Below are 17323 nucleotides of genomic sequence, written 5' to 3'. Positions count from 1 at the left end.
CACACTAACTAGGAGAAAGTGAGAAAAGAGGCAACCAAAGTGAGAATGAGGAAGGACATGAGGATAGAAATGGGAGGGAAGGAAAAGAGACATGGCATATTTTCAATTTGAGAATATCATAATACCTTGCATTTATACAGTGTTTCTGGGTTTGCATGTCACTTTTACAGATATCTCATTTGGTCAGGTGAGATAAAGAAGACAAAATCCCCTTCGGCTGAGCTGCAGAATAACTTTTATTTCTCCTTCTTCTGGAGCTGACTTTTTCAACCTTAGTTAGTCTATCTATCAGTGCCTATATCAGAGGCAGCTAGATGGCACTAGACCTTGATTTAGGAAAATGAATTCAAATCCAGTCACAGACACTTAGTAGTCGTGTATCCCTAGACAACTGGCTTAAATTCTGTCTGCTTCAATCTCCTCATCTGTAAAACGGTACCTCCCTCCTGTGAGAATTAAAATGAGGAAATACTTGAAAAGCACTTTGCAAACCGTAAAGTGTTATATAAATATGAGCTATCATTATTACTATCATTATTATGACCTTGTACAGGTATTGAAGATGGCAAGTCCAGGATGGAAGGGAGAGAACAGTGGCTCAAAACTGGGAATTACCTAGCACTTTCAACAATCATAGGTTGCTCCCTGTTGCCAAAGCCAAAAGGGTTTTTTTTTTTGATTTCTTTAGTTTTAACACGACTCTCCTCATACGATGATAAGTGGTTGTCAATCATGGATACCCTGATCTTTCAAGAATCCAAATGAGAGCTGACTCAAAGGGTATGGGACAGATGTAAAGTGGATGTAAATAGGCTGCAGTCCAGTATTGAAAAGAACTCACAAGCAAGAAAGGGCATAAAAGACATTAAGGATCACGTGATGGGAAAAGAGGGAAAGCCAGCCCTGAGAAAATGAAAGAAAACAACCATCCTGAATGTTGTGATGATAATCACAAAATATGAAGAGGTCCAGAGAAATGCCTCCAATACATTTTATTGTTCCTTTGGATTAGGGCTTCTTAGCCTACGGTTCGCCGACTTGTTTTTTAAATATATTAATATTTTAATATCATCAATAAATAAACTGATGACTCCATTTCAATATAATTAGTTTCCTTTGTAATCCTATGCATTTTACTTAATGCATTTTTTTAAAGTATGTTGAGAAGGACTCTATAAGCGTCCCCATACTGCCCAAGGGGTCCATGACACATAAAAAGCTAACCTCTGCTCTGTAGAGTACGTAAGGAAATATATGAACATGAATGAGATCAGACGTTGAGAATATTATTCACTCCCAATTTTTATACCTACATATCTATTTTCCTATAGGACAGTCTCTACAGTACTTCCTAATTAATTGAAGCCTTACAAAAGCTCTTAGACCTTAAAACCACACTAAGACTTTTAATACACCCCGTATTTCCCCAAGACAGAAATAATCTTTCCTCTGAATTTATATCCTTATTAATGCACTTTTACACAATGTCCTATACTAGTTACTTAGGGACATGTCTTACATCCCCTGATGGCTAAAAGCTCTATGGAGGCAGGGACCCTATCTTATTATTTTCTGAGTCTTTTCTTTTCCCCAAAGGATGTATGTACCATAGTGCCACATGCACAATAATTACCCAATAAATGTAATGAACAAATAGATGAATATTATTTTGATAATTCAGGGGGGAAAGTGGGTCTACTTTGCCAGGCTAATCAATATTGCCCATGTTTAAAGAACCAAATTCATATGATTATTGCTTCAGTTCTACAAAGACCTGGACTTCGCTACATTTATGGGAAGTTATTCATACTAAAAGGAAAAATGCAGAAGGCTTTGGAAACATTTTTTTAAAGGGCATTTATTGCCAAGATGGCAGCATAACTCTTCTAAAAACCTCAGTCTCTTTCCCCAGAAAAGAACAGCCTGGACCTGATTAACCATAGGTCTTCCTTAAAACTTTTGAGGCAGGGCAGACAATATAATGTGTTGACTAAGCCTTCAAAAATGAGATATATGATAGACTTAGGACCAAAACTCTACCCTTGCATAAAAGAGAATTTTTAAAAACCTTGAAACATCTAGGCCACATATGTAAAAATGAGTAATACTGAATGGTCACAAAATCCTCACAGGTACTTGGAAAGAGAACCTGAAAAAGCATTATCCTTTACATGTTAAAATTAATGAATTTATATGTAAACAGTAACAGCATATTTAGATAACTATACTGATATTTAATATTAAATTTCTCACAAAGCATTTATTTTTAAGAAATAATTAGACCCAGAAAAACTAGGCAAGGTCTATCTGTACTTTACAGACAGAATGGGGCAGAGGACCCAGGAGGTATCTTCTTTCTCACCCCTCCATACTACAGACCAGTCCTCAAATGCAGTTTTGAGATAGAAGTTACTAAAATTGAATTTCTATCTGAATACATCTATCTAGATTCTAGAACAAGTTTCTATCTGAAAAAATTTAAATGAACTAATTTACCATAACTGATGAATGATGATTTCTATCTTTGTCTCTGAGTCCAAAATTTCCCAAAGTTTAATTCTTCATGTTTAATAAACTGACACTCCTCTTGTAAAAGAAGGACCCTGTGTGAGTCATTGGATGCGAATTTCTAAGCCAAATTTTCACCAAGTTTCATAAGCTAAAAAGAAGCATGTGTTTCTTATAGAAGATAGTTCTCTTGTGGTTCTGCTTTAAGTGTTTCTATGCTTAGCCTTTCCAAATGTAATTCCTACAGGCCTTAATAAAGGACCAGTAAAAAATGGAATAGGAAGAAAGGAGAGATAATGACTGAGTTTTTTTTATGCAACATGAGTACAGAACACATTTGGAAAGGAACCTTCTAAACGGGCATGAAAAGTAATTTCCAAAGAGCAAATCAACTTCTGAAATATTTACAGGACACTTGCTCATAACTCTCTCCACACCTGTCTCCAATGACCCTGAAATCATCATTCTGCTGCAAAGGAAGCACTGCTCAGTTTGTTTTCCTGATATTTAAGAGTCACTTCCTGTCCCCTAAAAATTTTATAGAAAGCAATTGCTGTCTATTCATGTTAACAGATGGAAGATCACAAGGACTGGTAATTTTTAAAAAATTCAGCGTTTTAAGTTTTTTTTTTTTTTTTTTTTTTTTTTGTGAGGCGATCAGGGTTAAGTGACTTGCCCAGAGTCACACAGCTGGTAAGTGTGAAGTGTCTGAGGATGAATTTGAACTCAGGTCCTCCTGACTCCAAGGCCAGAGTTCTATTTACTGCACCACCTAGCTGCCCCAGCGTTTAAGTTTTTAATGAAATTTCATCCCATAAATAGATATGAATTTTTTAAAATCACATTTCTAAAGCAAGTCCTTGCAACAGCCCTTTGAGGTAGGTAGCACAATTACTCTTTGCCTCATTTTACAAATGAAGAAACTCAGACAAAGAGAAGTTAAGTGGGTTGCCCAGAGACACAGTTAGTAATACTTCAGGACCAGAAACTGAACCGAGGTCTTCGGATCTGAAGTAAAATGTTCTTTTTCATTTTGCTATCGATGCCTCTTATAATATACAGCAAAACCTTCATGAATCTGAATGCAACTAATCCAAACCCTCAATTCATAAGGCAGCAGTCTGTGTCAGAGGGAGTGTTAGTCCAAGATGCAAGAGAGCCAAATTCAAATCCAGACTCATTCGTTAATTAGCTTTAAGGTTTCTGGAGGCCCATGGAATGTTAGAGCTGGAAAGAAACCTAGAAATCATCCAATCCAACGGTATCAAACTCAAAAAAGAAATGGGGCTCACTAAACTAGACATAAAGATCTCTGTGGGCTAGCTTTTTTTGTTGTTGTTCTTCAGTTGTTTCAGTTGTGAATGACTCTTCATGACTCCATTTTCTTGGCAAAGATACTGGAGTGGTTTGCCATTCCTTCTCCAGCTCATTTTACAGATGAGGAAACTGAGGCAAACAGGGTTAAGTGACTTGCCTAGGATCTTGTCTGAGGTCGTATTTGAACTCAGGTCTTCCTGACTCCAGGCCCAGTGCTCTATCACATAGCACCACCTAGCTGCTCCTTTACTCCACATTACTCCCTTTCATATCTTACGCTCCTGCTAAATCAGTCTACCTGCTATTTCCCAGACTCAGCAGGCTACCTCCATCTTCCTGAGCTTTTGTGTAGGCTATCCATCATGCCTGGAATGCACTCCCACATCATCTCCCCCTCTTAGAATCTCTAGCTTCCTTCCAGTGGTATATAAACTCCATGAGGGTAAGGAAAGTTTCTGTTTCCCCTCTGTACACTCAGCACCTAACACAATGCCTTATATATCCCTTTACTGGAAAACTGAGCTGGTTGGATTTGATTGAATGGATTGTCTTGCTAAAACTTCTGAAACAATGTGATGGAACAATGTGCAGACATTAAATGGATCCTCATGGTCAATGGAGGTTAGGAGATGAAATGAAAATGGAGATGAGAGTAAGGCAAGGCTGCCACACAGCTCATTACTCTGTGGTTGATTTGCAGGTTTTATAGGAAAGTACATTCAACAGCAAAAGAGCCGCAGTGTGGACATGGAAAAGAGGCAGTAATATCCAGGCTGGGCCTGTTTATTGCTTAAAATGAGGCATAATCCTGCAAAGAGAAGGAACTACTTTAAATTTGTTCTAAAAAATAATAAATCAGATGACGTAGGAGTATAAGTTAATGAAACTGAGGGTAATGTCACGAGAAAGGAATAATCTATATTAAAAACATTACAGGGGCCACTGAGAATTTCTAGTTTACATTTCAAAGAGAAAGAAGATTTCAAAGATGCTGGAAAAGTTGAGAGAAAGCAGTAAAGAAAGCAAATGCAGGACATTTAGAAGTTTTTGTTAGAAAATGGGTAAATGTGATGGGCAGCTAGGTGGTATAGGAGATACAGTGCTGGGCCTGGAGTCAAGAGGACTTGAGTTCAAATCTGGCCTCAGACACTTATTAGCTGTGTGACCCTGGACAAGTCACTTAACCCTGTTTGCCTCAGTTTCCTCATGAGTATAATGTGTATAATCTGTATAATGTATAACTTACTAGCAGTGTGATCCTGAGCAAGTCACTTAACTTTGTTTTCCTCAGTTTCCTCATCTGTAAAACGAGCTGGAGAAGGGAATCGCAAACTACTTTAATATCTTTGCCAAGAAAATCCCAAATGGGGTCACAAAGTGTCAGACACTACTGAAAAATGACTCCCAGCATAATTGTGAGAATCAAAGAAGATAATTATAAAGCATTTACCATAGCGTCTGGCACATGGCACCGTATAATGTTTATTATTATGATTACTATTAAGATTAATTCATTTCTGGTGGCAATTTTCTTACATGTTAATTAGCTAAGATTCTCCCCACATAGCCATGTTGTTCAGCTGATAGGATCTTTTTTTTTATGTACTTGTAGAAAACGGGTTTGAAACCTTTCTGGGGTCATGGACACAGGTCTGACCTCTTCTCATTTTAATTTAAATAATTAAAGAAAATGCTAAAATTCAGTTAGAGTTTAATGAAGATGTATTTTCCCCCCATTGAAGTTCATAAATCCCCTGAAATCTATCCTTGGTTAGAGATAAATTTGAGGGTAGACTTGGAAGTCCGAGGAGTCTGTGGACCCCAGGTTAATAATCCCTGCTCTATAACAGTAACAGGGCAAACATGGGTAGAAGATATTTCATAATAAAATGTAATAGCCATTAGAGAAAGTTAAGCATGATATACAGTTAAAGTCTATGTCTCTCAACTTGAATAAGGCAGAGGATGACAAGAGAGAAAAAGCTTCAAAGTTCTACAGGACCACAGGAGAACAATTAGTGAAAAGAGATTGTGTTGCACTAGAAAGTAGAAAATTTCACAAGCCTAAAATGACAACTTGTGAGAACATGTGAAGATGATCACAGAAAAGGTAAAGGCCAAGGACCTAAAAAGAAAAACCAGGAAAGTAGCACATGAAGAAATGTCAAATGTGCAAACTAGGTGGTATCCTCAATGGAGCACAGGACTGGGAACCAGGAAAAACTGAGTTCAAATTCTGCCCCAGATATTTATTAGATGTATTATTCTAGACAAGTCACATAACCCCTCTAAGCCTCATTTTCCTCTTCTTCTAAATGAGGATAATGACAGCATCTACTTCACTGGGTTGCTGTGAGCATCAAATAGATAATACTTGTAAAGGGTTTTGAAGTGCTATGTAAAGGTTAGCTATTACTATTTTGGGGCAGCCAGGTGGCCCAGTGATTCTAAGTTGAGGGTCTCTGGGACTTTCCATGACTTGATACTGTTGGGGTGGCTGGGAGCACATTATAGTCTCTGGTCACTCACTAAAAGCAATAACTCGAGTCAGGAACACTCATTTTCCTGAATTTAAATCTGGCCTCAGACACTCACTAGCTGTGTGATCCTGAGCAAGTCACTTAACCTTATTTGCTTCGGATTCCTCATCTGTAGAATGAGCTAGAGAAGGAAATGGCAAAGCACTCCAATATCTTTGCCAAGAAAACCCCAAATGGAGTCACAAAGTGTCAGACGCAACTGAAAAACGACTGAACAATGAATTACTATTTTTACTCATAAAACAGAAATAAGAATGAAGACGTTAAAAAGATCTTTAAGGCTTTCTATTTCCTTGCAGGAGCAAGGAGACAGGTCATTCAATCCAGGAAACATTTATGAAGAAAAGGCACTGTATTAGGTATTGAAGTTACAAAGAAAAAAACGAAAAAAACAAGTCTCTGCCCTCCTGGAGTTTTTTCTATTGAGAGGAAGACACATTTATATATAAAGAACTACAAAGTAGAGGGTATTCCAAAAAGTCTAAGTGTGGTTTTACAGCTTAAAAATCACACTAAGACTTTTGAGATGTATTGTGTATACAAAGAAAATACTGTATAAAGGAATGTAGGGAAGGCGAGATCACTAGCCACTGGGGACATCAGGAAAGGTCTGATGGAGGAGAGACAATATTTGAGCCCAATCCTGATGAAGGTTAAGATTGGGGCGGGGCGGGGGGGTGAGGGCAGAGGGCCAGGTGGAAGATACTGGAGGATAAATAGAATGTCAAATTCCTTGGAAGGCAAGACAGTGTCTGTTAAAGAGAGATGGAAAGGTGAAAAAGGAGAGACACCTGCATTTGCCTTCTGAATCAGCCCGAGTGAAAGACTTTTGACGTCAGTGATTGAAGATAGAATTAAAAAAGAAAGGGTGGGCTATGACTCCAAAGGCAACTGAAGTATAAGTTAGAGACCCACCCCAAAAGCCAAAGTTTATGAAGGAAGGAGAAAGAATAAGACGAAATAAGTCATCGTGATCTTGGGAATGAAGAGTCCTGAGAGTTGAAAAGGGATGAAGTACATAAATGTTTTAAGAGTCCAGAGAAGAATGAATCCTATTACAGATGACAGGAGGCTGAAACAGGAAAGAGAAAGCAAATACATTTCCAGGGGACTGACTTAACAACACTGAGAGTGACAAAAGAGACATTTGATATCTAAAAAGACATTTTGGCTTTGTTGGGCAGCAGAAGAACATTTGCAGATACGAGGCATGATAAGATCGGAGGACTGGAAGGGATTTATAGGATTATCTAGTCCAGCAGTTCTCCAAATCTGGTACAGGGAACCATGGGGGTCCCTGAGACCCTTTCAGGGGTTCTGTGAGGTCAAAAATATTTTAACAACAATAATAAAAATAATACAAAGTTAAAATTGATATTTTGAACTACAATGAATATAGATATAACCATTTTGAACTATAATGAACACAGATATAAACAAAAGCTCTTGGCGAGTGGGGGAGGTCCTCAATAATTTCTAAGAGTGTAAAGGGGTCCTGAGACCATCAAGTTTGAGAACCACTAATCTAATCACTTCATCTCATAGCTGAGCAAACAGTATCCCAGCGACGTTATTACCCAACATCACACAAAAAGTAAGCAACGAACATTCAAACCCAAGTACGTTAACTCCAAATCCATATTACTACATAGTGCCTTCTGATACCAACTCTCACATATACAGGGTGTAACTCTTACATATACAGGATGTCCCAAAAGTCTTAGTGCATTTTAAGCTCTAATAGCTATAGTATTTATTACATATAGTTTACAAACTAGATGCTCACAATTTCACCAGGTATGTGGAACAACGGTTGTTATTCCTATTTTACTTAGGAAAACAGGCCTAGAGATGTTAAATTACTTGTATAGTGTAACGGGGGTCAGTGACAAAACACCGAGCCTGGAGTCAGGAAGACTCATCTTCTTGGATTCAAATCCAGCCTCAGACACTTACTAGTTGGGTGACCATGGGCAAGTCACTTAACCCTGCTGGCCTCAGTTTCCTCATCTGTAAAATGAGGTGGAGAAAGGAATGACAAACCAGTCCAGTGTCTTTGCCGAGAAAACCCCAAATGGGGTCACAAAGAGTTGGACACAATTGAAACAACTGAACAACAACAAATATTGTAACAGAAGTTGGAAAGCCTGGATTATGAAGTAGAATCAATCCTCACTTGTCCTCAGCGTTATCATTTAGGTCAGCACTTATCTCAGATATATTCTACCTTCCTTCTTCCTTATGATCCAACATCTCTGAGCTATTCTGGTTCTCTGGGACTTTCCATGACTTGATCCTGTTGGAATGGCTGGGAGCACATCTGGTTACTCACTAAATGTAATAACTGAACGTCTAATGTATAAGCTATGTATAATATGTAAAAATATGTTTTAAATTTTTTTTTAAAAAGTCAACACCTGTGATAGTCAAATGATACAGAAAAGGTGACATGAAGTACATTAAAGTACTTTAATTAAGTACATTAGAAGTACACTAAAGAGGGGAGGTCTCACCACCCCTATACTCTAGTTCTAGAATGAGGCAAAAGTGTGAGGGCTGAACCTGAAAATTAAATTCTAATGACTATAAAATCTGATTAACCAGAACATCCCATTCCCCACTCACTGCAGTTCACTGAGATCTTACTGAACCACTAAAATAATAAACCAACCAAAATGCTCACTTACGGTGCTGGGGTTGACCGGGAAGGGCGATACATCTTTCACATTGATTCGCTGGACATTTTCTATTAGCAGGCCAAACAGAGGTAGATATAAAGTAGCGATCCTTGCTTGGTGGCTCTGAAATAAGACAAACACCTGAGGCTCGCTTACCGCATCACAAGAACATAAGAGAAGGATGATTTTTCAATAGAAGTCTTCACCTATAGCAGTGGTGTCAAACTCAAAGAGAAATGGATCTTTGGGGGCCATTTACTGACTTAGAAATCCATAAATTAACATTACTCATGTGGTAATTTTTAAAAACTTATTTTGTTAAACACTTTCCAATTGAATTTTACTCTGGTTTAGGCCGTGAGCTTAGCATGCTCTGCTCTAGTGTGGTATCTAACAGTCTTGTAACTTAACAGAGAAAATTATTAGACATATAAGTTTCATTTAATGTTCTATGGGCACATTGTTTATCAAGCACTCAATCAATAAGTACTTATTAAGCACCTACTATGTGCCAGGCATCATGCTTGGCATTGGGGATACAAATACAGCCCTTGACCTCAAGGGATTTGGAAATACAATATGTTTACAGATAAATACCGGACATATGAACAATCAAGACACAGCGATGGAGGAAGAAGGGTACAGTTATGTCTTCCACATCACAAGGGGTTAGGGGCATGGCACCCCCATGACCTGGAAAATTCACATACAATTTTTTGGCCTTCCCTTTGTACCTGAGAACAAGTCTAAATTTTCTCTTTTTCTTTTATGGGATGTTTACAGCACCTTATTGTAAAGTTTGGGTTGATGTTATACAATACTACATACATTTTATGCATTTCTGAGTTTCTAAACTTTTTCTATGTCGTCTGCTGGCTTTCACATGTTGTCTGCAGTTTCCACAAAATTCCCATTTAATTTCTTATGCCGACCCGCATCAAAACCACAATGGAGAAAGTCACTATCAAATAGGAGAATCAGGAAGGGAATTCTGTAAATAGATGTCATTTGAGTTGAACCTTGAAGGGAACTAAGGGTCCCAGGAAGCAAAGGGGAGGAGATAGAACATTCTGATAACTATAAGTGGCTAAACTCTTCATAAAACCTGAAAAACAAACCCACTTCTTATAACCCTGTATCTTCTGTTGCAGAAAACTCACCCTTGAAGCATATCTGTCATCAAAAGAATGCTTTATCAACAGATTCTTCAGCACACTAATTGCAATCTGCCGGACATCCCTAAATTCTTGTAGGGCATTTCCCACCTCCCTTAGCAGTAGGCCCACTAGGAAATGGTACTTGCAGAACTCATCTGTTAATGAATAGTCAAGCTGAAGATCTAAAATAAGAATGAACATTAATTTAATTAGAGCACAAGCAATATGATTTTAATCAAAAAAAAATTCTCCCTTTTTACTTATCGCAACTATATTCATGCCAAAATAGGTTAAATTATTAGATTTAGCTTCAAATCTTTAAGGGTTAATTGAGCAGAAGACTGCTCTAATAAAGAAACCAATTTCTTTTCATGTTTGCTTAACTTTTAAGAATGAAGAACTCATTTAAATACAAATCCTTGATTTGGCTTTGTAACAAATTGCTTCTAACTTAATTACTAAGTTAATGAGTCATTGTCTACACTGATTTTTAATATACTATACGGTACAGACAGCATGAAAATGAAATTTTGTTATGGTGAAATAAAAATTAAACTGTTTTGTCATAGTTCTATTCAATGGAAGGATAGAAGCCATCTGTAGTTAATATGCATGTAATATGCATGTAGTTAATATGCATGTAATTAAGAAAACTGATTTAATGTGTGGTGGTTGAATAAACTGTCTTATTCTGGTATATCCACCTGTTTCTAACAACCACATTTATTCTTTTCCTGTTTTAGTCATTATTAGCACGATGTGCATTCCATTAAATTCCAAAGGGGAATGTGAACAGAGGATATGAACTGACGCTAACCTAATGAGCTATGTAAATCAGAAGTTACTTTATTAATCATACAGTGACAGCAATGCACTCATCATCTAATCAATATTTATGCTTCTCTAAAAGCAAACAAGATCAATAGAAGCTTAAACTAAAATGAACAGCACACCACAAACCAAACTAACAAACCATCAGCAAGCTTAACAACAAATATTAACTGAAAGCATATTCTATGAGAGAGAGAAGCAAACACATCATCTATTTTGGGGGAAAGTAATGTTATTATCACCTTCATGACTTTTTTTTTTGAAAAATAATGGAGATAGTGATTTTAATTCCTCACCATACAAACTTAGGTCTACTTATATATCGTCGTTGTTGAGTCATTTCAGGCATGTCTGACTCTTTCTGACCCTATTTAGAGTTTTCCTAGCAAAGATTCTGGAGTGGTTTGCCATTTCCTTCGCCAGCTCATTTTGCAGATGAGGAAACTGAGGCAAAGAGGGTGAAGTGATTTGCACAGGGTCACACAGCTAGTTAAGCTAGTTAAGCTGGATTTGAACTCAGGTCCTATCTCACTCCAGGACTGGTTCTCTATCCACTTTGCCACCTAGGTCTACTTGTAAGATGAACTTAAAGTTTATGACCCTCTCCAGGTAAATCAAGCAGAACACAGAGAATGTTTATCTTTACAGAATGACTACTTTTAAAGTTTAGTTAATACCAAATCGAGAACTCCAAACCATGGGTCAGAGATTAGATCCACTTAATCTCTCAAAGGAATCAGCCTTACATGCGATATGTCAATGTGGAGACATTGGGGAGAGAATCATAGCTAAGAGATATCACTTGATCTTAGGTTCCTGTAAATTGCAACACATGAGAAAATGACCAGAGAAGGAAGTATTGGAATAGAATTATTGACAGGGTGGTCACCTGCAATGGCCCAAATATTTTCTCAAAAATCTATTAGCTAGGATCTAATTGCTGGATTATTTTAGTTGGCAAATAATAATGATAATATTTTTAAAATGATAATATTTTAAAAAATCATGAAAGGATATTATTAAAAGAGGGTTCTTATTCATGATTTTACATTACTCTACTTTAGTATGCTCTATACATCTTAAGGAGATGGAAACAAATTAATAAAATTTCAAAAGTATCACTGAAATGTTAATTCATATGACTGAAAACTGTTGTTTTCATATAAAGACCTATTCAATGAAAACATCAATTGTTAGTGTATATAGATGTGGCTAAAATATCACTGTATTATAGAAAGTAGGGTTCTAGTGTACTAAATAACCTTTAGGTGTCATACAAATATTTAAAAAGTTTAGAAAGAGATAGGGAGAGAGGGAGAGAAGAGAGGAAATGGAGAGGCAGAAGAGAAGAGACCAAAAAAAGAAGAGAAAAAAGAAAAATGGGGGAAAAGGTAGGTAAAAGACAGAAAGAGAGAAATAGCTAATGCTGTTTTGCACCAAAGGGGAAAAACAGTGCTTTGACAGCTTCCCTACAGATACAGAAACTCCAGGGGTGGATTAGATGAATTCTTTGGACAACAAATCAATACTTTTTTAAAGAGCGAGAATAAGAACTTTTACCTCTCTTCTGCTGTAAGCAGAAATGGCCCAGATGTAAAAGGCTACATAATTACTGGGCTGAAACTGCGCATGTCAGCACTTAATACTGAAAACACACTGTATCTCTTGGCTTTGGGCACTTTCCCTGGCTGTCCCCCATGCCCAGAATTCCCTCCCTCTTTATCTCTGACTGTGGCTTCTCTGGCTTCCTTCAAGTCTCAACAAAAATCCCATCCTCCCAAAGCCTTTCTCAAATCCTTTCCCCCTTTTAACACTTTCCTTCTATTAACTATTTCCTATATATTCTGTACATGGCTTGTTTGTACACACTTATTGTCTCATCCATTAGATTGCAAGCTTCTTGAGGGCAGGGATTTTCTTTTGCCTCTTTCTGTATCCCCAGTGCTTAGCATGGTGCCTGGCACATAGGAGAAGCTTATTAAGTGACTGACTGTTCTTAAATTCCTTGAAAGCAAAGACTGCTTTCACTCTTTGTGACTGTACCTTCCACAGACAAATCTTAATTATCCCTGAGTATGTTTTCCACAAGGCAGCTAGGTGATGCAGTGGATAGAGTACAAGGCCTGGAGTTGGGAAGACTTGAGTTCAAATCCGGCCTCTGACACTTATTAGACACTGGGTAAGTCACTTATAACCTTTGTTTGCCTTAATCCCCTGGAGAAGGAAATAGAAAACCTTTGCCAAGAAAATCCCATATGGGGCCATGAAGAGTTGGATACAACAGAACAACAAAATGTTTTCCACAGGCCCACTATGCCTTCTCAAATGAAGTCAAGTCAAATCATTAAGTATCTAATGTTTGTAGTAGTATAGCAAATGGATATTTCAATTATTAAGCATCTACCGTATGCAGTGTACTATGAAAGATGTTGGGGGTGATAGATTCTTAAGATACAGCACCTACCCTCACGAAGCTTATAGTCTGGGTCAGCCACAGTGTGGGGTGAGTTTCTCTTTGTTGAGAACCTCTGTATGTGTATTGGAATGAGTATACCTGATTGTTCACATCTGCATTCCAAAATCTATATTCCAAAATCAAATTATTTTGGAGTTATGATTTTGTTATCCACCTACTTCTTTTCTTCATTAATAAAGAATCAATATCCTTCCACATGATGTATGAGTACTTGTAGGATGCTAAACACAATAAACATTGTTTTGGCTGGCATCTTATAACAAGTTTGATTAATTTGATTCACTTGTGAGGACAGGAATTAATTGGCTATGAACTTTAGTTCATTTGTTCATTAAACAAATTATATATGTTTAAGGCACTGTACAGAACAGGAGACAAAAGATGAATAAGACATTCCTTTCAAACTCAAAGATAATACTAGACATTTATATCAAAACAACAATACAAACAAAAAAAGGCATGTGAATGAGATACACTTGTTTTTATGGCTGGTGTCATCACTATGTGAACAAGAGCTGTGAGAATACGAAAAACTAATGCATGGGTCAGAACACAAATGGGGCTCTTCCTCTGCTTTAAAGGGATGCCCTAGAGTTCCTAATGCACCTGAGGCAAAGGGTCTTGACATTTCTTGGGAGGTTCCTGATGCTAGCATAAAATGCATATTAACTGGCTTGTCACTAGTTTTGAAAATGCTAAGAGAGCTCAGGAAAGGTCTAGACGAACAGCGAAGGGAATTAGCAGCACTTGCATTCTTTTTAAAGGACGGAAATGCAAGAAAGAGCAAACGTCACACCTCACACCTACCTAGAGGAGTGTCATGCGACTCCACAGTTGGTGAAAGAAAAGCTAAGTCATAAAAAAAAAGGAAATAAAGTGGAACAAACAAAAAACAAGCTCCCATAAGTAAAATGGATTTTGGTTATTCAAGCAAAGAAAATTTACAAAGGAAAAAAAGTTACATTCTGACACAAGTTTATCTTATTGCTTGATAAGCGGACTAAATTCATTACCTAAAACATTTTGAAATTCAGTGATTTTTCCACAGATGCAATTGCCTGGCAGCTTAATGGAGTTCAGGGGGAGGGAAATGTCTTCATACGTTATCTAGCCCAGCTTGCAAAGTTCAAGATATCGTAATTGTACATTTGAATTTTTCTTCCCCACATCATAAATCAATGTCTATTTCTTTATTTAACATTAGGACAGCTGAGGAATGAAGTTACCTTGATATCTCTGAATCCTGCCTTTTCCAAATGGCATTGGCAAATTCAAAGGGATATAGTGTTCATGATTGCACACTACACGGAGAAATTCAAACTTGAATTCAAAAAGGGTCTGCAGGAAAAATGGTTTAGCTGTAAATAATGAGGCTTAGTAATTCACTGGATACTTTGCTGATCAACTTAAATAAGAATACTTACTGAAACCAGGCACCCTCAGTCTTCATCTCTTTCACCCTCTTGGAAATGTGTTTTCTACACTTTACAAACCCAAGAATCCCTAGAGTAAATTGTTTTAAAAATTAAAGCATTTGAACCCTCACCCACTACTGCCTTTTAGGTCTGTGAGTAAGTGACATGCCTAATCACAATAATCTGTAAGGTCCTACATGCTAAGTAAAATATACACTTCTGGTTTTGTACTATGGCAGAGGGTTATTTCAAGGTATGGCAGGAAGTTGTTTATCCGACTTTGGGCAAGGCATTAAACTTTTCTGGGCCTCATCTGGAAAATGAGGGAGTTAGACTAGATAACCTCAAATATTCCTTCTAGCTGTAAATCTATGATCCTATGATCCTAAATGACAGGGAGAAAAATTCATACTTTCTTTTCCCTCCCTCCATTTTTTTTCATGCCCTCGTGGGTCTAGGAGTAATAAAAGTATATCTAACACTAGTAGGTTGAGTTCAATCTCATAAATAGTGAGAGAAATGAAAGGATTTCTAAATGTGAATATGAGAGGAGAAAAGAAAAATCCAAAGATCTAGAGAAGACAGAGAAGAGAGGCTACCTTTGGATCTCCAGGTGCAAAACAGCTGATATAGTTGTTGATCTGTTTGAAAACAAAGCCTCTGTCCATAAAGGTGAAACATCTCTGCAGCAAGGGGAAAAAAAGTGAAAATATTTTCTGAAAAAGAGCTTTCTATATTTTTTTTAACATTAACAACTCAGCATTTAATTAAAATAAATCCAGGCATACTAAGTGCTATTAGATGTTCACCTATACGCTCAAGGAATCTGCTAATCAATTAAGTTATAGGGATAAAAAGGAGATGGTCCTTCAGACACACACAATGCCTCTCCTAGCTCTGTTTCTACTCTCCTGACTTTGCTACCGTGTCTGAGCTGTCTTTTCACACTAAAAGTTCCCACAATCCCTGTAGTTTTCTCATCCTGGAACATCCCTCCACTCCTGCAGAACCCTTCTCCCACTGGCGTACTCCTTCCAGAGCCACCATTTTGAGAAAGGGCTGGGTCCATTCATCTTTCCTTCCTCTCCTGGCTCTGCTCCTGACTCTCCCCCTCTCCCTTTCATCTCCGTTTTTTATGTGATATCTTCCCCCATTACAGTGTAGGCTCCTTAAAGGAGAGTCTTTCTTTTTCTTGTATTTGTATGCCCAGTGTCTGGCACATAGTAAGCACTCAAACATCTGCTGACTTGACTCAACCATTATTATTCTGGTGTACTCACCTTAATAAAAACTGCAAGGCTGTGGTTGGCATTTTTGGAGGCCTCTGGATTGTCTTTGAATTTCTGAGTGATGTGTGGCATCAGCATATTAACAACTGTTTCAACCACATGATGATAGGAAGCAGGAAATCTCTGGTTTCGCAACAACTAAGAAAACAAATTTAATACAAATACCTGTTATTATTTGAAGTTGAAAACTTGAGAACCAAAAAAAAATCATGGCAGATTCTGTGTGAAAAATACTTTTAAAAATTCAAGATTGTAACAATTCTAGTCAGAATGATTTCCTAAATATTATTTTCAAAGCAGTAGGAAAACATTTTTTAAACTCTAAGAGTATGTTACACATAAGCTGCATAGATAGGTTTCCAGTACCTCAAAGTTTAAAACTAAGAAAAAAAATTAAAGATTTGTAATTAAGCTACTCAATATAAAGATTTATAATTAAACTACTCAAATGTAGTAATCTTTGAATTGATCACATACTCCAACGTTGTGGGTTTTTTTTTTTTCCAATCAGGAATCCTTTTCTAACCAAATATTTCCAAAGTAAACTAATTGATTCAAGATTGTAAGGTAGATAGTTGGCCTCAGAGTCTGGAAGAACTGGGTTCAAGTTCTGCTTATTACTAGCAACAAATCAATTAACCTGTCAGAGCCCCCAGCCAACTCAAAGAAGATTCTCATTTGGTTTGGTTTTGGTTACGTCCAAAACTTAAAATAAAAATTAATTAAATGATTAACTAATAATTATGTTAAATTATGTTAAAATTATTCATAAATCAATTAATTGAAAAAACAAACTTTTAAATGATAAAATAATTTGTAAAAGACTATTGAGTATAAGATTATAAGAAGATATCAATCTGCATTGGTAAAGGAAATGCTTCACTGGCTGATCCCTATATTTGTTAAATCACAGTTCTGATTTTTTTAAAAATTAAGTTTAACAAAATCAGGTTTAAAGTATGAAAGTTATAAAAGATTGATCCTGTGATTATCTAAGACACTCATTATGTTTTATCAAAACCCATGCATGCTGCCAGGGATCACCGAATTGCTATCCTTGCTTCCTGTTTCTTACCCTGACACTTCCCTTTGTATACTGAAATGTGTATTGA

The 17323-nt window shown here is 37.0% G+C and overlaps 1 protein-coding gene across 1 annotated transcript in view; it reads right to left on the bottom strand.

The window, feature by feature from the left end:
- The window catches only part of DOCK9 (dedicator of cytokinesis 9), a 359630-nt gene that overhangs the window by 84819 nt on the left and 257488 nt on the right, over positions 1–17323 (bottom strand). Inside the window, exons 26-30 of the mRNA XM_027854137.1 lie at positions 16203–16349; positions 15522–15605; positions 14734–14845; positions 10204–10382; positions 9053–9166 (exon numbers count right to left, since the gene is read on the bottom strand). Coding sequence (XP_027709938.1) covers positions 9053–9166; positions 10204–10382; positions 14734–14845; positions 15522–15605; positions 16203–16349 — 636 coding nt within the window. The remainder of the gene's footprint in view (positions 1–9052; positions 9167–10203; positions 10383–14733; positions 14846–15521; positions 15606–16202; positions 16350–17323) is intronic.

The sequence above is a fragment of the Vombatus ursinus genome, unplaced genomic scaffold (genome assembly GCF_900497805.2).
Source record: "Vombatus ursinus unplaced genomic scaffold, bare-nosed wombat genome assembly UNPS02010304.1, whole genome shotgun sequence".
In the NCBI taxonomy this organism is placed as follows: domain Eukaryota; kingdom Metazoa; phylum Chordata; class Mammalia; order Diprotodontia; family Vombatidae; genus Vombatus; species Vombatus ursinus.
The sequence above is the reverse complement of the archived record's forward strand: the minus strand, read 5'-3'. Positions and strand labels throughout refer to the sequence as shown.